Raw genomic sequence first — 22,558 nt, 5'->3', positions numbered from 1 at the left:
AGGGGAGATTTATTTTGGCAAAATGGAAAACATTAAGTAGCAAATGGGGGTCTGGAATGCAAGATTCAAAATTAGGAGAGCCAATATCTATAATGAATTCAGAAACAGATTCTTTGTGTGACCTTAAGCAAGTTACTCAATCTCTCTGTTTCCCCATCAACAAAAATAATAATATTTCCATTCCTCTGATGTACATAGCTCACTAAGGTATATCTATGCAACAACATTATTTTGAAATAACTGCATATACCCAGCAGGCAGTTATTTTGAAATAAAGTTGAATTATTGTCCAGCTGGAAGACTTGTCACTCTGACTCTTGTAATCCTCATTGTATGAGGAGTAAGAGAAGTCGGAGGAAGAGTGCTCTATTTCAAAATAACTGCTGTGTAGATGCTCCCAATTAAGAAATAAGCTATTTTGAAATAAGCTACGCAATTGACATAGCTCAGTTTGTGTAGTTTATTTTGAGTTAAGCCCTGCTGTGTAGACACACTCTAAAAGTTCAGGGTATACTTTGAGATCCTCGGTGTACAAGAATGGGCAAAAACAACCAGTCTCAATTAGTTCTAATCATAAGTGGATACCCTGTTGGAACGGCTAGGGCAGGCCAGATTTTTGTCCACCTTAGATCTCACTAAAGGGTATTGGCAAATCCCACTCACTCCGGCATCCCGCAAGAAAACAGCTTTTTCGACGCCTTTTGGCCTCTTTCAGTTTGTCACGATGCTGTTCGGATTACACGGAGCCGCAGCCACTTTTCAAAGATTAATGGACAAAGTGCTGCGGAATCACCAGGAGTATGCGGCGGCGTATATTGATGATATTATCATCTCTAGTCGTTCGTGGGCCGATCACTTGCGTCAGGTGGGAGCGGTATTAGGGGAGCTAGGAAAAGCGGGGCTGACGGCCAACCCGGGTAAGTGCTGCATTGGGCAACACGAGGAAACCTACCTCGGATACACAGTTGGGGGGGGGGGGGGGGGGGGGAGTGAAGCCGCTAGTTGGAAAGGTACAGGCGCTACAAGAATACAAAGCCCCTTCCACTAAGAAGCAAGTCCGTCAATTTCTAGGGCTAGCTAGCTATTATAGGAGATTCGTCCCCCATTTCGCAATGATAGCAGCCCCACTAACAGAGCGGACAAGAAATAACCAACCACGGAAGGTCAGTTGGTCTGAATCCTGAATCCTGCGAACGAGCGTTTCAGACACTGAAACTCCGACTGTCTCAGCCTCCGGTATTGGCGCAGCCCGACTTCTCCAAACCTTTTATTTTACAGACTGATGCCTCAGGTGGGTCTGGGTGCAGTGCTGTCGAGCACCCCATACTTTATTTAAGTCGCAAGCTGTTTCCTAGAGAACGCCAATATGTGACAATCGAGAAGGAAGCTCTAGCAGTAAGATGGGCGGTCGATGCGCTCCGGTATTACCTCCAGGGAGCTCCCTTCCTCCTAGTCACGGACCACGCTCCCTTAAGATGGTTGAACTCAATGAAGGAAATGAACCCCCGAATAATGCGGTGGGGTACTTGGCCCTGCAGCCTTATGAGTTCGAGGTAGCCCACTGACCAGGAAGGAAACATAACAACGCAGACTTCTTCTCCAGAACGATGGAAGGAGAAGGAGAGGAAAACCTAAACCGAGACATAGAGGGGAACGTGTGTGACGGGCCGGCCCCGTCACTAGCACCGGCAGCTCGCACTGTGAGCGGAGAGCCGGAGGAGCGCCGGCTGTATTGCCACGTATGCACAGCAAGCCGGTGTCCGCTTTTAAATGCGGCGCCAGCACACCTGGGGGGGGGGGACCGACCCACCCGCGGGTGGAAGACAGCCGCTGCCGGCGGAAGACCGGGGCAGGAGACGCCGAGGAGGGGGCGCGGAGGCCTCGGGAGCGGCCGACGAACTGCGCCAGGGGTGTCCGCGACAGACGGACTCAGGAGCGTCCCAATGACCTTCCGAGGCTCGGAGGAGCGAACCGAGGGCCGCTGGGGAGAACTCGCACCTGAGCTGGCCCGACCCCAACCGCCGAGGAGCCAACAGGTGATGTGGGACCCCAGGGTGGGGAGCCCGCCTGAGGTGGGTCCACTGGATCAGGGGGAGCTGGACTTGGTGGACCGCGGGGACTGGGAATTTGGAGGGCCCCAGGGTCTAAGTAGGAGGGTTCCAGCCAGAACGGGGTGACCCTGGCATAAGGGAACCCTACTACGCCCTATTGGCCGAGAGTAAAGGGGAAAGGGGTAGCGGGGAGCCCCTCCGTGGAGTGAACGCGGGCAAGCCCTACCCCACAAACCTTTTGGGACTAGGGAGGGGGTGGATGTCCTCCCCCCTCCTTTACAGACAGTCTCTGTGCTGTTGAGGATGAAAGTCCCCAAGAAGGAGAACATCCAACTGGAGTGGAGAGAAACAATCCTATAGTTGGGGCCCTCGTTCAGAGGGGTAGCCGAGTTAAGTCTGTAATTGGAAAAAAACTTAAAAAACAACAAATAGTTTTTCTTCAGAACACTCTGAAGTGAGTTGTACCCACAAAAGCGCATGATACCATCTACATATTTTGTTAGTCTTTAAGGTTCTGCTAGACTATTAGTAGTTTTTTAAGTTCTTCCAAATGACATCATGGTATTCTCTTGCACTGAGGATACCTCTTGGGGAGAAGGGTGACATATAGGGACTGAGGTAACAGTGAGGAATCCTAGTTATTAGGAAGAGACAGGTAATAGTAATACAGGATTTGATCATTAGGAATATAAATAGCTGGGTTAGTGATGACCAGAAGAACTACTGATGAACTGCTTAGCAAGTATGAAAAAGGAAGTTACTCACCTTGTGCAGTAATGACGGTTCTTTGAGGTGTGTCCCCCCGTAGGTGCTCTATTGTAGGTGTCGGGCTTGTTCCGGTGCCGCAGGTCAGAGATTCAACAGCCATAGTTCGGCCGGACTGCGCATGCGAGGCGGGCATCGTGTGCCTTTCGCACAGCTTCTGAGTGTGCATGTGGTCTGGCTCCCGACAGTTCCTCCTAATCAGACCACATCTGAACGACAGAAAGAGACTCTGAAGCGGGGAGGAGGGCAGGTCGTGGAGTACTCACAGGGACACACACCTCGAAGAACCATCATTACTGCACAAGGTGAGTAACTTCCTTTTCTTCTTCTTCGGTAGTGTCCCCATGGGTGCTCCACTGTAGGTGACTACAGAGCAGTAGCCTGGTATATGGAGGTGGGAATCGGAATTATGAGTCATGCACAAGAGCGTCAATGGCATAATGCTTTGTGAATGTAATGTCCAAGGACCAAGCTGCTGTGCGGCAGATATCTTGCAAGGGAACTCCTTTGAGGAAGGCCATTGACGTCACCATTGCTCTGGTAGAGTAAGCCTTCATTGTGTTTGGAAGGGGCCTATTACTCAAAGAGTTGCAATGCGAGATCAGCTGGGAAATACATTGTGCCGTTAAAGGTTGGCCCTTAGATTGTTCAGCCGTGCAGAGTAGTAAGTGTTGAGATTCCCGAAACGGACATATTCTCTCCAAGTAGAAGGCCAGAGCTCTAGTACGACCAAGATATACAGCTGGGTTTCATGGTTAGAGGAGTGCAGCTTGGGGTAAAATGCTGGGGAGAATTATGGGTTCTTTGATGTGAAACTCTGAGTTCACTTTCAGTAAGAAGTTTGGGTCGGGGGGTAATATGACCCCATGATTGGTAAACAGGGTGTATGGTGATGTGTCCGAAAGAGCCGCCAACTCACCTACCCGGCGTGCAGATGTAATCGCTAATAAAAAGACAAGCTTCGTCGTGAGTGTTGCCAAGTCACCGGTGGCTAGAGGCTCAAATGGGGGATATGTCAGAGTGTCCAGAACCAGCTCTAGGTCTCATAAAACCGGGGGTTTTCTCTGTGGAGAGTATAGACTGGAGATACTTTTTAGGAATCGTTTGGTCATGGGATGGGTGAATATTGAGTAACCTTTTACCGGTTGTCTAAAGGCAGAAATCGCCGTGAGATGAACTCTGATGGATGGTAACGCCGAGCCCTAGTGTTGGAGGTGCAGCAGGTCTTTGAGGATACGATGGATAGGAACAGAGAATGAGTCGAGATTATTAGCAGTGCACCAGGTGTGGAAACGATGCCATATATGCAGGTAAGTAGTTTGTGTGGAGTCCCATCTACTGTGCATTAGCACGTGTTTTACCTCCTGGGAACAGTCAACTTCCTCCTGTTGGAACCAGCTAAGAGCTACGCTGTGAGATATAGTCGATCGATTTGAGGATGCTTTATGGTCAGCCCTCGCTGTATCAGAAGGTTGGGTTATTCTGGCAGATTGTATGGAGGGCATACGGACATTTGGAAGAGAAGTAGGAGCCATGTCTGTCTGGGCCAAAACGGGACTATGAGTAGGACTGTGGCTCCGTCCATTGAGATTTTCTCCAGTGCTTTCGGGAGAAGAGGAATTGCTGGAAAAGCGTAGAGTAGATGGTGGCTCCAGTCCAGTAGGAATGCATCCTCTGGGACCTCGGTCCAACACCCACTCTGGAGCAGTACTCAAGACACTTCACATTGTGATGTGTTACAAATAGGTCTATAATGGGGTACCCCCATCGTTGGAAAAGATGCTGTGTTATGTCGTGGTTGAGTTCCCACTTGTGCTAAAGAAAGAAATGACTGCTAAGCGTGTCGGCAATGGTATTGTCCTTTCCTGGGAGGTATGTAGCGACCATGGTGACATCGTGGTGAATGCACAAGTTCCATAATCGCGTTGTCTCTGCATAGAGAGACTTGGAGCGGGCTCCCCCTTGCCAGTTGATATAATAGACCGTGGTCACGTTATCGGTAAGGATTTGAATAGTGTGACCATGAATGGTGGATAGAAACCTTTTGCAGGCATTGAATACCGCCCTCAGCTCGAGGAAATTGATATGTTGGAGAGATTCCTGTGCGGTCCATTGACCTTGAACGTGACATCCCGCACAGTGGGCTCCTCAACCCAAAAGAGAGGCGTCTGTCATAATCTGTATCGTGGGTTGTAGACGATGGAATAGAATGCTGGTAAGCATGTTGGTGGAAGAAGCCTACCGTGTTAGGGAGTCTCGTACTATCGTAAGTACTGATGCTGATCTGTGAACATTGAGGTTGCCTGAGCAATAGATGGAAGCTACCCAGTGTTGGAGGCATCTGAGATGTACTCTTGCGTGTTGCACTATGTAAGTTGTGGCTGCCATATGTCCCGTGAGCTGCAAGCAGGTAAGTATGGGAACTTTGAGACTGATGGAAAGAGTGTGAACAAGGTTCTGGATTGTGTGAAATCTGGCTAGAGGAAGGTAAGCCCTAGCCGTTGTAGAATCTAACCGTGCCCCAATGAACTTGAGGGACTTTTGGGGAGTGAAAAACTACTTCAGGAGATTGATTATGAGCCCGAGAGTTTCAAACAGGGTTCCTGTAACATCGGTAGCACGCCCTGCATCGTTGAACAAAGGTGCCTTGATTAGGCAGTCGTCTAAGTACCTAAATATCATAATGCCGTGCTAGTGTAGATGGCCAGCCACCATCGATAAGAGTCTTTAAGAAAACCCTGGGTGCTGATGACAGGCCGAACAGAAGGACTCTGTATTGGAAGTGTTCCGTACCTATGAGGAATCTGAGGAAACGCCTGTGTGCCGGGTGTATCGTCACATGAAAGTAAACATCCTGTAAGTCAAGGGACATAAACCGATCTCCTGTGTTGAATGCTGGGATGATAGACTCTAATGTCACCATCTTGAACCTGTGCTTCTGGAGGTACCGATTGAGTCATCGAAGGTCCAGAATAAGTCTTCATCCCCCAGATTTTTTCTCAGTGAGAAAGTATCGAGAATAAAATCCTTTGCCCTGAAATTGCTCTGGCACTCTCTCCATGGTGCCAATATGTACAAGACACAGGACTTCTTGCATTAGGAGGGCCTTGTGAGAGGTCCCTGAAGAGGGACAGGGGAGGGAGGGAGAGGTTGGGGGGAGAGAAAGGAAGGGAATCGTGTAACTGGATGTTACTAGCTCGCGGACCCAACGGTCGGTGGTGATGGTGAACCACCTGTGTTGGTACGGCCGTAATCGGTGGTGAAATAGCTTCTGCGACTCTGGATGGTATTTCAGAGGAGTGGTCTGTAGTCCCTCGACCAGTCCATCAAACTGGCTGTCGGTTGTTCTGTGGATTGGGCGCCCTGTCGTTTTTGTTGTCGTGGCTTTGGGCGCTGTTGTGGGTCATATGGTCTGTATCTTGGTGTGGCATAAGAGAAAGGCCTTTGTTTGTAATATGGTGCGTAATGTTTATGGCGGTAAGGTGGTGTGTACATGCCGAGGGTCCTCAGGGTCATCCTTGAATCTTTACCCTAGTGCAATACTTGGTCTGTCTTCTCGGCAAAAAGGCTTTGTCTGTCGAAGGGTAAGTCCTCGACTTTTGATTGTAGTTCTTTAGGAACAGATGCCATCTGGAGCCAGGAAAATCAGCGCATCACCACTGAAGTCGCTGTGGTCTGCGCCGCCATGTCAGCGTGTCCAGGGCTATCTGTAACACTGCCCTAGAAGCAGTGTAGCCCTCCTGTACTATTGATTTCAGTATCTGACGCTTATCAGGTAGGTGTTCTATGAGTGTCATCAATTTTGTATAATTATCAAAATTATGGTTGGACAGGAGGACTGTGTAATTTGCCATTGTCAAGGTTAATGTGGTGGATGAACAAACTTTCCTCCCAAACAAGTCTAAACACTTGCCCTCTTTGTCGGAAGAAGAGTTCTTATATTGGGGTGTTTTAGCTCTTTATTAGGCTGCATCCATGACTAAGGAATTAGGTTGCGGATGTGCAAACAAAAAATCCGTTTCCTTCGAGGGAACAAAATACTTTTTATCTGCCCTTTTATTCGTTGCTTGAGAGGAAGCCAGAGACTGCCGGATCTCGTCCGCGATCTCAAGGATGGCACCATTTTTTATTTTTGTGACAGCTGGAGGTTTTTCAGACGCCGGTGTTGCTTCTGTTGTACTTTGACAAGTTGCACTTCTTGTGTCTCTGCCACTTGTTTGAATAACTCGTGAAACTGTTGAATATCATCTGTTGGCAAAGAGTCACCTGAGAAGATTGCGTCGTCCGGGGAGGAGGAGGACTGATCTGTTGGGGACTCTGCCTGCAACTGGCTCCGCTCTGATGTTTGCATCCCCTCCGACTCAGGTTGGTGTGCTGTTGATGGCGGCTTTGGAAAGTGTTGGTAATCTAGTGCTGCTGTTCAAGCATTGTCATTTGTGATATTGAGGAGATCTAGCAAGAATGTTCCAGCGAATAATGATGTCGGCGATGGTTATAACCAGGGCTCACCAGGCGGTGGCTCTTCCGGGTTGTAATCTACTCGCCATGCGCGAGTAGATTACATTATTTGTCGAGCCCTAGTTATAACAATGTTCATGATGACCACCGTAGTAATACCTCCTTGGGGAATACTCAGGAGAGTACCTCCTCCCAATCGTGCGGTAATGCCTCGAGTAAGAGGAGTATGTGGGTGATCTGGGTGAATGAGATCTACCCAGTGAGCGTGTTGGAGACTGCAAACGTCCATGGTAGCTCTGTGGCGATGGTGAGTAGTGCAGGGAGAGGCGGTGAAGTTGCATAGCCGGGATGGTGCATGTCTCGTGCTCCAATCACACAGAGAATGGAGAAGCCAGAAACTGAGGCTCTGAGGAGAAACAAGCCAGTTCCAGGCTAGGAGAGGGGGCGATCAATATCCTAGACTTGTGTCTAGCTTTCTCTGCTGTCGGGGAGGGTTGTTGGCGGTATGGTGGCATGTCTTGTAGCGCTGCCCATGTTGCTACTGATGTTGGTGGTACCGCCGATGTGGCAGGTGACCCTGGTGCCGATGACGTATGCGGTGCCATCGGGCTGGGTGCCGAGCTACCCGTCGGTGATGGCAAGCTCGGTACCAGTCTCATATGCGGTGACGACTCCATCGGTGCTGCCTTAGGTGGTGCCGCTGTTGGCATTTGTTTTCTCAGCACCGACACCAGTGCTGAATCCTCCCTAGGCACCATGGAGGTCACCAGTGCTGGTTCCCATGGAAGGGCTGGGCTCTGCACCGATGTGCTGTCTTATGCCTCTCAGCATGATGACTAAGGGCCGTTCCCAATGTCCCCGGTTTATCACCCACACTTATCCGCCTGGATGATGAGTGGCGGGGTGGAGATGACTTTTTCTTTGCTGAGGTTGGGTCAGTATGGGATTTTGTCCGCTCTGGGGATCCCGGGGATCTGGAAGACTCTGTCTCAATAGGCTTCAGGGCCTTGTTGAAGAGTAGCATTTTTAATCAGATTTTGCAATCCCACCTAGCCTGTGCCGTTAACTTGGAGCAGTGCGGGTATTTCTGAGGGATGTGACCCTCGCCCAAACACTTGATGCAGCTCGCATGGCCATCCGATGCAGGCATCAGGTCATGGCATGCAGCACATTTTTTAAAACCAGGAGACCCCGGCATTTCTAACAACTAATCTAAATGGAACTAACAACAACTAGAAAAGAATTTTTTTTTAAAGAACGAAGAACTACAACTGTAACTCTGAACTACTGACTAAAACTATGACTAAATAACTAACTTTCTGACTAAATCTAGACTCTCCCCTCCTCAGGCTTGAGGAGAAGCAGTTTGTGCCACCTGAGACCATGGACGGTTAGGAGGAACTGGAGGAAGCTGGACCGCGCGCACACTCAGAAACGGCACAAAAGGCATGCGACGCCTGCCGTGCATGCGCGGTCTGGCCAAACTACGGCTGACGAATCTCCGACTTGTGGCGCCAGGACAAGCCCGACACCTACAGTGGAGCACCCACAGGGACAAAGTAGTAGTTGTGGAATGCTTGAAACATCTGGACAGGCTTATATGCAGTGCTTGAGAGAAGCCAGGTACCAGTGACACAGGGAGAGAAGTTCTGGAGGTCAAACTTAGGCTTCTAGGTAAGAGATTAAAGACCAGGACCTCCATGGTAGCGGTCCCTGAAATGTTTCCAGTTCCATGTGCAGGGACAGTTATATATGCAGTCTCAATGCATGGATGAGACTATGGGTCTATTACAGAAGAGGGTGGATGTAATTCTGTGGCCTGCAATGTGCATGAGGTCAGACTAAATGATCATGACGGTCCCTTCTGGCTGTAAAATCTATGAGTTTATGACTCTCCATACTGACTGCATACATGTCACCTCAAGGATGAAAAGACAAAGTTTCTAGACTCCATCAATGATTGCTTCACAGAGCAGCTGGTCCTGGAACCCTCAAAAGGAGAGTCTTATGTGGGGCAAAAGATCTGGTCCAAGAAATGATTATAGCTGAACTGGTAACAATTACCATAATATAATTAAATTTAACATTCTTAATGTCCTGGGGATGGGTGGAGGAAATGAAAAAAAGCCCATCACAGTAGCATTTAACTTCAGAAAGGGGATGATCAAGATACTAAAGATGGACATTGATGAGAATCTAAATGAATTCTCATTTCTTTACCACAGAGAATGTGAGGGAGATTCTTTTTAGATGACGAGCCTGAGGAAGTGTCCCAAATTGAGGTGTCATCAGAGGAGCTTTTGGAACAAACTGATAAATCAAGCAGAAAAAGTCACCAGGACTAGATGGTTTTCTGAAGGAACTCAAATACATAATTGCAGAACTACTATATGTAGTATATAACCTATCACTTAAATAAATCTATCAGATGTTTGGAGGATAGCTAATGTGATGCCAATTTTCAATAAATGGTCCAGAGGCAATCGTGGCAATTACAGGCTAGTATGCCTAACTTTTGTACTAGGCAAACTGGTTGAAACTATAGAAAAGAATGATCTGTGGATGAACATGGTATGTTGGAGAAGCGTTAGTACAGTTTTTATAAAGAAATATCATACCTCATCATAATTCTTTGGTGGTGGTGGTAGTGAATGAAAAACAGTCTAGGGTATATCCAGTAGATACAATGTACCTGGACTTTCAGAAAACCTTTTACAAGGTCCTCTCATGTATTAGTAAATGGTTAAAAAACAGGAAACAAAAGGTAGGAATAAGTGGTCAGTTTTCACAATGGAGAAAGATAAATAGTGATGCCACCAATGATCTGTACTAGGACCAGTGCTGTTCAGCATATTCATAAATGATCTGGGAAAAGGGGTAAACAATGAGGTGGCAAAGTTTGCAGACAATACTAAATTACTCAAGAATGTTAAGTCCAAAGAAGTCTACAATGAGTTAAAAAAGAATCTCATAAAACTAGAAAACAAAATGGGAGATGAAAAATCAGTGTTGATAAATGCAAAATAAAAGCATATTTTAATACATCATCCCAATTTTATGTACAAAATGATAGGGTCTAAAGTAGCTGTTATCACTAAAGAAAGATGTTGGAGTCATTGTGGATAGTTCCCTGAAAACATCCACTAAGTGCAGTGACAGTCAAATCTCGAGTATTAGGAACAATAGAAAAGGGATAGATAAGACAGAAAATATCATAATGCCACGACACTCAAACCTACAATACTGTGTGCAGTTCTGGTCACCTCTTCTCAAAAAAGATGTATTAGAAATGGAAAAGGTAAAGAGAAGGGGCAACAAAAATGATTAAGGGTATGGAACAGCTTCTACATGATGAGAGGTTCAAAAGACAGACTGTTCAACTTGGAAAAGATATGATTGAAGAGAATAAAATAGAAGTCTATAAAATCATGAATGGTGTGGAGAAAGTAAATAAGGAAGTGCTATTTACCCCTTCAGGTAACACAAATACCAGGGCTCATCTAATGCAATCAATAGCCAGGTTAAAACAAACAAAAGGAAATACTTCCCAGAATTTACAGTCAGCCTGTAGAACTCAGTGCCAAGGATGTTGTGAAGACCAAAACAATAAGACTACGTCTACACTGGCATGATTTTCCAGAAATGCTTTTAACGGAAAAGTTTTCCGTTAAAAGCATTTTCGGAAAAGCGCGTCTAGAGTGGCAGGATGCTTTTCCGCAAAAGCACTTTTTGCGGAAAAGCATCCGTGGCCAATCTAGACGCGGTTTTCTGCAAAAAAGCCCCGATTGCCTTTTTCATGATAAGGGCTTTTTTGCAGAAAACAGTACTATGCTGTCTACACTGGCCCTTTTGCGCAAAAGTCTTTCGGAAAAAGACTTTTGCCCAAATGGGAGCAGCATAGTTTTTCCGGAAAAGCACTCGTGATTTTACGTGAGATCATCAGTGCTTTTCCGGAAATTCAAGCGGCCAGTGTAGACAGCTGGCAAGTTTTTCCAGAAAAGCAGATGATTTTCCGGAAAAACTTGCCAGTCTAGACACAGCCTAAGGGTGCATCTACACAGCAGGGCATAATTTGAAATAAGCTACGCAAATTGAGCTACGTCAACTGCATAACTTATTTTTAAATAGCTTATTTCGAAATAGAGCCCTCTTCCTCCGACTTCCCTTACTCCTCATACAATGAGGGTTACAGGAGTTAGAGTAAGACGTCCTCCAGCTTGACAGTATTTTGAAATAACTGCTTGCTGTGTAGACACGGACTAAGTTATTTTGAAATAATGCTAGATATTTTGAAATAATGTTGCTGTGTAGATGTACCGTTACTGTGGTAAAAAAATCCAACTAGGTAACTTCCTGGAGGATAGGTCCATGAATGGCTATTGGCCAAGATGGTCAGGCCTACAACCCAATGCTCTGGGTGTCCCTAAACCTGAGACAGCTAGGACTGAACGATAGAGGATGGCATTGGTTGCTGTCAGAAGACAGGACATTGAGTTAGATGGACCATTGGTCTGATCCCTCATGGCCATTTTCATGTTCTCTCTTTAGTCTCTATATATTTATATAAAGCATTATGTACACACCACCTATTGAGACAATACATAACAGTTTTAAAGTTATCTGGAGGTCATCATGTAAGCTTTTCAGGAGAAGGAATGCAGCTTATCCATGTTTGTAAAGCTGTGTAATTGAATTAATAAAGCTATATTTAATAAATATAAAAATAGTAAATGAAATCTTTAAATCTGTAGAGCTTGTGCAATATAGAAAGAATATTTGTAAATACTATACCTAGAGAAAAGAGCTAAAGATTTATTTTTGTTTATACGGCTCTTTTGGCTTGATAGATGTGATCTACTCTGAGAAAAATGGGTTAAATATTCACTATTCACATATTACATACTATTTATATGTATAAAGCATACAATATAACAACAGATTTTGGGTTCTACAAAGCATCCTTATTTAGCTGTATAGAAATCCTGATAAAAGGCAAGATGCTGAAAATGGCACCCCGGGGATATAATATTTTTTCAGTGATGACTCTGCACATTAATATACACCAACATATTCATACACTTTCCCTATAAACTTGTGCCCCGCAGAACACAGAAATGCTGTGAAGGAGAAAAAAATAGTACCTTCTTTTTAATTTTGTGTATTTCCTATCTTAATATATTAATCTACAAAGGTTAGGTCTTTTTAAGAATTTAGTACTACCTGAAATTCTCAAGATGAAAGTTATTTGATCTCTGTGATCCTAAACAAATCTCATGTAAGAATTGAGATGCTTCTAGGAAAATACCATCATTTTGATTATAGAACAAAAACATACACTGAATGTTTTCCATAACTTAAGAGTTAAAATCAAGTCTATCAGGGCTGAATTAATGCTATATAAACTCGAAAAACCCAAAACAAAATAACTTTCCATCTATTAAGATGGAGAGTTGAATGATACCCACTTTATGAACACAGGTCTAAGTACTACTTTACTCTGCAGCCTTAGTGCAGAAGAACATCATTTGCCAAACACTCTAAAAAATTATGCCTCTTATTTCTGAAAGCAACCCTCTTCACGCCAAGCAATATAATAAAGAATGAAATCAGGAGTCTTTTTTCAGAAAATAGCAAATAGTAACACCCTTACATCATGCTTGTAAAGACTAATATAAACCCATATTTCAACCAACATGTTATTAAGAGACAAAAAATTAATTCCTATAATCATGTACAATTTTTCATTAGAGTCAGTTTTAATGTCTTCATTAAGACATTTAAGATGTTTTACCTTTTACTTTGAATCAAAGGTGATCTCATTAAAAAAATTTTTTAACGAGTCTTACTTTTTTCCCCCTTTATAAAACTGCATTATCACAAAGCAAATATAGCCAAGGCCCTGAAGCCATTTTCACTTCCACACCCTCAAAATATCATTCCACATATTTGAAAACAATGAAACATTCAGAGCACGAACTCATTTTGTTTAAAAGCTGAAATACTGCATCTTAAAATGTTAAGAGACCACTAGGAAGCTCCTGGGGGGGGGGGGGAGCTCTCTGCAGTAACACTTACGGTATCACAATACCTATCAATTATGAAGTCAAGCCATCTCCATTAATTCACAGTCCACATGAGATGGATACTATGCAAAAGATATATAAGCTTTATACATTAATATGAACTGATTAAAGAAACTGAACTCATAGAATCTGTAATCAGATTTGTGCAGATTTCAATTTTGTATAATGCTTATCTGCTTAAAAATGGAGATAGCTAAGGGGTCTCTAAACCTATTGCAATATTTGTAATAATTTAGAACAGTTGCAAACAAAATATAAATAAATAAAAGCCAGGAAAAATAGTTACAGAAAATAGTTAAATAATTTCCAAGCATGGAACTGGCTCAACATAGTATCTTTGCTTCCATTTAAAAATACTATTTTAAAAGCAAGAACATCACAGTTTTAAGCATGCTGTAATTTGTTACCAGCTCCCAATGCTACCAATATTATCTTATTATTAAATATATTATTATTATGCAGTGATAACAGTTCTTGATTGCTTACATACCTGCTTGTATTTTCTCTTGATGATCTGGTCTCATCAGCTTCCAGCTTTCTGTATGACGAACAGCATAAAAAGACTGAACCAGGAAGATCCACAGCTTATCACGCAGAGCCTGGATCTTGCACGTAAAACCCTGTGTTCAAGTAACAAATCAGCAGCTGGCGAGAGGCACATTGTCATAGCAACCAGTCATTATTCCTGTCAGAATCTACTTACTCCCTAAGCTAGATCAATGATGTCATCATTTATATTTTACAATAACCTAGTAGATGTAGATGCTGCTTATGAGGGCTGCTTGTCCCTCCACCATAATTTTATTGAGTTTTAAAATAAGCCACTCCCATATAAGCTAATGTATCACAAGCCACCACAGTCTCTCTCTCTTTTTTAAAATTAATCCTTTCAGAGCTTTTTACTATCAACTCTGTCACTACAAGGTCAAATTCTCTGGGGACAAAAATGTATCTGATTAAATTTTCACACACTAAATCTGTAATAGCACTTGATTGCAGTAGTTTAAAGAGAGATTGCATTTTTTTGCATGTAATATTATAAATTTTAATCAGTGTCTTCTATCATTCACATGTCACTCATGACACATTACAGTCAATTTTCATTTAAAATGTATTATTTAGATTGTGGTGCATCTACCGCATGATAGATTGGCACTTTCCAGAAACATAAGATATAGACCGTGCTCCAAAGAAAGCAAATACTACCGTTGTATTCAAGTGTTTTTAAAAAGTAAATTAATTAAAAATAAACTCTGTCCCCCAGAAATAATTTAAACATTTAATTTTTAAATACTCTTTCTTGGTCATATATTTTACAATGGTAGTACACATTAGTAGTGCTTTCTCACACAGATTATTATTAGACAGTGCTGCTAGCCTGTAAAACATTAGTGTTGCCACAGATAATGCCAAGTAATTCTTTTTATTTAAAAAAATGTTGCTATACATAAATGCCTGTAGGTCCTGTGTTTTCAAAAGGATTTTAAGCCCGTGTGAGGGACTGCATGCATGTGTCCAACTGCAATTTGAGGTGACAGAACCCAAATTGCCTAATTTGATTTGAACTCCTACACGTGTACACTAACAAAAACCTACCATTTTTAAAAGTATAAGTACTGTGACCTATTCTTTTCCTATTAATACAGCAAAACCTACCATTTCCTTCACATTTGTGGAGCTCAACAAAGTATCCACAGCTATAATAAGAAAGCAACTGTTTTCAATGTTAATGTTTTTCTCGATTGCTTTTAAAACTTGTTCTAGAAGATCAGGTTTGCTGCTCATTGCCTGTGCCTGTGGAAACAATGAAACGGGAGTCATTTTTAATAAATACGTATTTCCAATTAAAAAACATCATTCAACAGAAAGTAATCAATCTAACTTTGGTATCCTCTCCTAAATTGTATCCTATTTATTCATTCCACTTTTCTCTCCACACACAAAAAGACGCTACAATTTTTTTTTAAGATCTTATTTTGTGGTTAAACAAAAGCTTAGGAAAAAAACAGCTGTTACCGAATTTACAGCTGAATACAAATCTGAAGAAAAAAAGGACAGTTTGGTATATATATTTTTAATTGTTGATTCAACAGAGCACCTTGCCAAATCTTTGTTTTATTAGGGAAATGCAGTGCGGGGTAAAACTACAAAAGTACTTACCAGGAAATGCTGCATGGAACTCTTTTCAATTAATACCCGAGCCCTTAGGAGCACTGCACAGTTACAACACATGCTGCTACCTTGGGCTTTGGTCCTGTGCATACTTTATGGTGCATTTATTCAAGTGTTTAAATGTTACACACAAGAGTAGCCCCCTTGAATTCATAGAACTATTCACACTTGCCCAACTTAAATACATACCTGCACACTGAAGCAGGGCTTTAATTTCTTCAAATTAATTGTCAACTTATATAAAAATTTAAAATAGGGTAACATATTTGTAAAGTGGCATTGAAATAATTCTGAGTTAGTTAAGAGTCTATATTGTTATTGTTTTGAAAAAAAAAAAAAACAGAAAATAACTCATGAGCATTTTACCTGCAAGAAAGTATGAAAACTTTCACACTCTATTATACAAGGGAAGTTTGTCACAATAAATTCTATGCATTCTTCTTGAAGCCTAGTTGCCAAAGCCAGAGCCGTTTCAGACCATTTCACTTGAGGAAGACTACTGAGCAGTTGGTCACTTTCCATCAAAAGAAAAGCTGCATTCTTGTGGTTCTTAAAATAAAAGCAATTAATAGATATTAGAATAATTATGCAATAGAGTAATTATCCAAGAAAATGCTGGTTCTCTAATAGCTCCTTTCCATTATTGAACACTTACACTGTATCCTACTAAATAAGCTATTCAATTCACTTACCTTAATTGTATTTGGATTTTAATATTTGCATATTCCACTAGCTTTTAAAAAAACTTTTGGGTTAATAAGTCTGGTGTGCTTAATTATTTTTATTGTTCTCTGTTGATGAGATTTTATTATGTTTTCCTCTTTTTGTCATTATATTTTGCTGCCTACAGAGAAGGCAGATTCACATTCACAAACAAATGCTAAATACTAAACTAGTAAGAAGAATCTCAGAGAAAAGTTAAATGGAAAGGATAATATTAAGTCATAGGAGAGTGTAATAGCCATATGGACTTAAGGGGCAGAAAGAGCTCTAGTGTCTGGGGAACATTTTAGGACTCTCTCCTCCTACCCCCCACCGAATGAAGCAACTTTTGCCTTCTCAAAATTTTATCCTCGCTTAGCCACCACATCTCCAAGTTTTCCATAGGAAGGAGTGATCCAATCCAGATGGCATCAAACTAATTAAACATAATTACTTTCCTAATATTCCCTCCCTTTTAATTCACCTATACTGTGACTGATGCTTCACTGCTAATCTAAGCATTTACACAGGCCTCATCAACAATGCCCATCTCACCATCTGCTAACATCTTAAAAGTGACTTACAATTTATCACTATGCACCAAAGTAAAATGGATCAAAAGATCTATTAAATGTGACTTGCTAGGTCAACTGATAAATTATATAATATGCCCAGAAAGTTTTATTATTTTCCCTTATTATCTTGGTTTAAAAATGCTGCCAACGTAAACAGTGTTTTCTGCAAGTAAGGTCCTTTGTATTCTTCCTAATAGAAACAAAATGTTGTCGTAAACCTGTAAAGTAATCAAAATTTCTAGTTCTCTTCATAAATTTTCTAACTGTTATGGAATAAGTGAGAATCATGAGAAAGTAAAGACTAATTAGTGAAAAAACAATGTAAGAAAGATACTGATGGTTTCAGAAGCTTAAGTTTAGTTAATCTTGGTTAGAATGATATAGAAAAGCAGTAAGTGCAACTAAATACATGACAGAAAAGTGCTACAGGTTCAAATTCACACTTACCAAGAAACTTCGAGTACCTTCAGTTCAGAGAATGAAAAACAGCAAGATTTTCTCTCTGTACTCCAGCTAGGATATAGTTCCAGCAAGTCCTTGCTCAATTGTTTTTACATTTGTTATGAGCAAAATCTATTTTTTGTATGTGTATATAAAAGTAAATTCACTTAGGGTACAATCCCGCTCCACTGGCTCAATTAGAAGCGTCTTTAATGGTGGCAAATGAAGTTCTTACTCACAAAATGAGGATCACCTACTTTTTTCTTCCAAGATACTGAGGGCCCTCAATGATAATTAATTACTTCCAGTAAATTATGAAATACCTTCTGGACCTATCTGCACCCTATTCCTTTAGACAATCTTTCTCTAGGGTAAGAGAGATCTGTAAATAACTATAGTTTTGTTCTAGGAGGAAGTTCCTCTTTTCTAAAAAAAATGGTTGTATTCTAATACCAGGATAATCACCTTATTGTGGTTTTAAATGGCATTCATGCTTAGCAGTTTATAACTTCTTGTATCAGTCTGTAGCTTTCCATCAAAAAGTCTTTCCACTCACTGCAAGTCTACTTCTTGCATGCTCCTCTCAAGATTTATTATACAGGAGCAAGAGAAACAGCTCAGTAAACTGGAAAACTTGTTGCTTCTATACTGCCTTTAATACTGTTCAATGAAAGCTCACAAAAATTCTCCTTAAGCTCACACCTGTACAATTTGAAAATTGTGCATATCAGAAGAAAGCATTCCATTGTGATATTTTTAATTGGCTTTTAAACTAAAAATGTCCACTATTGGCAGATGAAAGAATCAAACTTAGATTTATTGACTGGCTTTATTGATTGTTAAAGAGTATTATGCACAGTATAAAAAAGTTTTTTGTAAAATATAATAGTTAAATTAAAATAAATATCTGTAAATATTCAACTGTTTTGGCAAATAGCTTTAACATTTTTGCAGTTTTTAAAATATGCAAAACCCCATAAGCCACTAGGGAATTTTCAGTCTCAGGCATGTTGATTTATTTTTCAACTCCATGATTGTGAAACCTTACTAGGCTTCATCCAAGAGGCACAGCCCAGAACTTTCAGCCCTGGAGGAACAGGATTGGGGCAAAATAGCTTTATGCTGTTTTTGTGTCCTCTCAATCCTGGCTGCTTCATGGGCTGACAAGGACCTCACAGGCTTGTCAGCTGTCCAGGATCACCTTCTGGGCCTTAGCACTGCCTGGAATCTCTGTAGCACTTCATGCTGCAACTCCACCCCTCCCACCTTGTCCCCAGCACAAACCTAAATCAGGACTTATGTGGGGGTCATCAGAGGATAGCCCTAAGGCTGAATATGTTGCTTACACTGAAGAAATATCCAATCAGCCTTTCAGAGCCTCTTTAATACTGTTTCAGCCTCTTTAGCTGGCATGAAGAAGCTAGAGTGGGAATGAGAAACTCATCCTAGGTATCATTTAACTTTGACAGAAAGATTGCTTTCAGAGTGAAAATGATCTGTTTTTCTTTGTACTGTGATACAGTTCTAGATCAAATTTTCAGCTGGCATAACTGATCTGAATTTGAAGCACTAAGTCAGTCCAGATATTCATTCCACAAATACCAGAGGAGGAAACCTGCAAATTGGAACAGTTCCAATTTGGAACTGAATGTAAACAGACAACACTAACAACTACTGGCAAGGTCTGAAGATGGATACATTCAGAGATCATATTAATGTGGACTATTTATTAAATGGAAGATGAAATAGCTTAATTAAGTTGTTAGGCCCACCAAAAGTTACAGACACTAACAATTTTGACTGATTAGTTGCCTATTGGTAAGGCTATGATTTAGTCATTGATATTTTTAATAAACGTCATGTACAGGCAGTCCCCGACTTACGTCGGATCCGCACTTACGAACGGGGCTCTCTCGCCCCGGAAGTCGGGGCGAGAAAGCCCCGTTCGTAAGCTGCTCCGGTGCCCCTGGTCTGCTGGAGACCGTCTCCAGCAGACCAGGGGCACCGGGCGGGTTCCCGCGCTTCTGAGGCTTTGCCAGAGCAAAGCCTCAGAGGCGCGGGGAACCGCAGCTGCTGCCGCTTCAATCCGGGTGCCTGTGGTCTGCTGGGGACCGTCCCCAGCAGACCACAGGCACCCAGATTGAAGCGGCAGCAGCGGCGGTTCCCCGCGCCTCTGAGGCTTTGCTCTGGCAAAGCCTCAGAGGCGCAGGACCCCCCCGCGGCTGCGGCTTCAGTCCGGGAACCTGTGGTCTGCTGGGGACGGTCCCCAGCAGACCACAGGCACCCAGATTGAAGCGGCAGCAGCGGCGGTTCCCCGCGCCTCTGAGGCTTTGCTCTGGCAAAGCCTCAGAGGCGCGGGACCCCCCCCGCGGCTGCGGCTTCAGTCCGTGAGCCTGTGGTCTGCTGGGGACCGTCCCCAGCAGACCACAGGCTCCCGGACTGAAGCCGCAGCCGCGGCGGGGTCCCTCCCTCTGAGGCTTTGCCAGAGCAAAGCCTCAGAGGCTCTGCTCCCCGTGTCCCTGGTCTGCTGGGGAGGGGGGGGGGGGGCGCAGCTAGTGTGCTCCCCCCCCCCCCCAGCAGACCAGGCTTTTGTTTTGGACACTGGGGCAGAGCAGCTGGGGCGCTGCCGATTGGTCCTGCAGCGCCCGCTCTGGGCACTACTGGACCAACCCGGCAGCACCCGAGCTGCTCTGCCCCAGGTCCTGATTCAGCCGCTGCTGGTCAGTTTCAGCAGCGGCTGAATCGGGACGCCTGGGGCAGAGCAGATGGGGTGCTGCTAGGTTGGTCCAGTAGCACCCAGGAGCGGCGCTACTGGAGCAACCCAGCAGCACCCCAGCTGCTCTGCCCCAGGCGTCCCCAAGTCAGCTTCTGCTGAAACTGACCAGCGCTGACTACAGGAAGCCCCAGGCAGAGTTGCTCTGCCCCGGGCTTCCTGGAATCAGCTGCTGATCAGTTTCAGCAGCAGCTGACTTGGGGACGCCTGGGGTTCTTAAGTTGATTCTGTATGTAAGTCAGAACTGGCGGTCAGTTTCAGCAGTGTCTGAATCTGGACGCCAGTTCCGACTTACATACAGATTCAACTTAAGAACAAACCTACAGTCCCTATCTTGTACGTAACCCGGGGACTGCCTGTACAGATAATGGGCAGTACACAAAAATTCATGGCCCCGTGGCCTGCCCATGACTTTTATTATAAATATCCCTGACTAAATCTTAATTGGTATGCACTGGGGGGAGCTGCTGCTCAGAGGGAGCTTTGCCAGCAGTGCTAGCTACCAACTAGATAGCCACCCACAGGACCAGTGCTCAGGTGATCCTCAGGGCCACTGCCATGGGCTATCTGAACTGGTGCCACTGGCCTTGGGACAAGTCCAGTAGCAGCTGATGCAGTTGGCTGACAGGCCACTCCAGCAGCAATCAATGTGACTGTCCCCAGGGCTGCCTGAGGTCAACCACACCAGCCACTGCAAGTCATGGAAATTGTGGAACATCATGGAATCCCAGACTTCTCCGACCTCTGAGAGGGACAGGGAACCCTACCTATAAGTAGAAGGCTAGTGACCACACACTGATAGCCAAACACTTTCACTTAAAGTGTGAAAAAAACAATCACTACCCTATTTATGCATAAGTTTCCAAATTAAAATTTGTGGTAAAATCCTCCTGAATCCATTAAGTCAGTGGTACAACTCCTATTTACTTCAATCAAGCCAGTGTTTCACTATTGGTATAAGAATAAACAGGGCAATTACTACAATTGCTCCTTCTCTCTATCTGAATATATAACAATGTACTATTCTGTCAGAATATTGAATTTGATAAACACCTCTGAAATAGCTATATTTTGGAGTGGTTTAAGATTTGCATTTTCATGTGTTCCATGAAACATCAGCATGACTGTATTTGTATGTCAATGTTTGATTTTATGTTTTTATTTACATAATGATTTTTATTTAGTATGATTAACATACAATACAATATGGCACGTTTAATGTTTAGTTCCTAAATAAGCACAATTTCAAAGTAGTATATATACACTCACTGTGTACATACTTACCAAAGACTGAATCATCATAGCAAGACAGTTATTCTGAAGCTCAGTGGGTAAACTGGCAAAGCTCCTCTCTGACCAACATTTCACAAAATGTTTTCCTATCCATCTGTGAAAATAAGAGCTTTACTTAACTAAATAAAGAGCACGGAGGAAATTTTATAAAACTATTGTTATAATATTTTCACCTCTGCTAACATAAATGGAAAAACCTAGATTTAAATATGAAATATAAGTTCCTCCCAAAGTTATGTTCAGTGAAAAACATTAATTTAAGGAATGGACAGTGAAAATGTAGAGCAATAGTGCATTTAATTTCACTTACTTCATGCAAGAAGCATAAAGGTTCTCAACTTCCACTGAATGAGCAATAGCCAAGCATTCTAGCACATGTTGCTGCCTTCCAGGAATAGGCTAAAATTGTGACAAAATAAATCACACTTATTGTACATTCTTACTTATAGAAACCATGCAGATACACAAGTCTTCAGTTTAATTTGAAATATTGTCAGTGATAGAATATTTACATTTGTGGAAATTTATGCTCAATGGGCCTATTCCTGTTTCCACTGAAATAGCGGTAGCAGTGCAGGGTTGGGCCTAATTTAAGGACACAATACTAGAACTGGAAGGGATCTCAAGAGATCATCAAATCCAGTCCCCTACTCTCACAGCAGAACCAAGCACCATCTAGACCATCCGTCACAGATGTTTCACTAACCTACTCTTAAAAACCTCAAATGATGGAGGATTCCACAACCTTCTTAAGCAATTTATTCCAGTACTTAACCATCCTGACAGGATGTTTTTCCTAATGTCTGACCTAAACCTCCCTTGCTGCAATATAAATCTATGGCTTCTTGTCCTATATTATCAGAGGTCAAGGAGAATAATTTTTCACCCTCCTCCTGGTAACAACCTTTTAGATACTTGAAAACTGTTACCATGTTCCCTTTCAGGTCTGGTCTACATTAGGATTTTAGGACAAATTTACCCGCATAAGGTCAATTTTCTAACCAATGAGTACTTACTACTAAATCCATTCCATCAACTTTAAGGGCTGCTAAAGTCAGTTTAGGTACTCCTGCTTTTCACGAAGAGTAATGATAAATTTGACCTTGCATGGTCGACTTTATGGTACTGTAGACATCAACAGGCAAAAGTCAACATTCTTGGCCTCTGGGAGGCACCCCACAATGCCCCGATGTGACTGCTTTGGCCATGACTTGCATCTCTACTGCTCTCCAGGTAAACAGAAAA

The 22,558-nt window shown here is 42.9% G+C and overlaps 1 protein-coding gene and 1 long non-coding RNA gene across 4 annotated transcripts in view; one reads left to right on the top strand and one right to left on the bottom strand.

Moving 5' to 3' along the window:
* The window catches only part of BTBD8 (BTB domain containing 8), a 79,680-nt gene that overhangs the window by 9,846 nt on the left and 47,276 nt on the right, over positions 1-22,558 (bottom strand). For both annotated transcript variants that reach the window (XM_075936527.1, XM_075936526.1), the window contains 5 exons: positions 21,624-21,712; positions 21,305-21,407; positions 15,896-16,078; positions 15,014-15,151; positions 13,848-13,977 (listed from right to left, as the gene is read on the bottom strand). In XM_075936527.1, coding sequence (XP_075792642.1) covers positions 13,848-13,977; positions 15,014-15,151; positions 15,896-16,078; positions 21,305-21,407; positions 21,624-21,712 — 643 coding nt within the window. The remainder of the gene's footprint in view (positions 1-13,847; positions 13,978-15,013; positions 15,152-15,895; positions 16,079-21,304; positions 21,408-21,623; positions 21,713-22,558) is intronic.
* On the top strand, positions 1,189-9,749 carry LOC142830583 (uncharacterized). 2 transcript variants are annotated; one of them, XR_012905956.1, is made up of 4 exons: positions 1,189-3,121; positions 3,972-4,126; positions 8,624-8,948; positions 9,500-9,749. It is a non-coding gene; the product is annotated as an uncharacterized LOC142830583 (long non-coding RNA). The 2 variants fall into 2 exon arrangements; XR_012905955.1 differs by having other exon boundaries at positions 8,624-9,749.

Source organism: Pelodiscus sinensis, chromosome 9, assembly GCF_049634645.1.
Source record: "Pelodiscus sinensis isolate JC-2024 chromosome 9, ASM4963464v1, whole genome shotgun sequence".
Lineage (NCBI taxonomy): Eukaryota > Metazoa > Chordata > Testudines > Trionychidae > Pelodiscus > Pelodiscus sinensis.
This window is presented reverse-complemented; position numbering and strand designations above follow the sequence as displayed.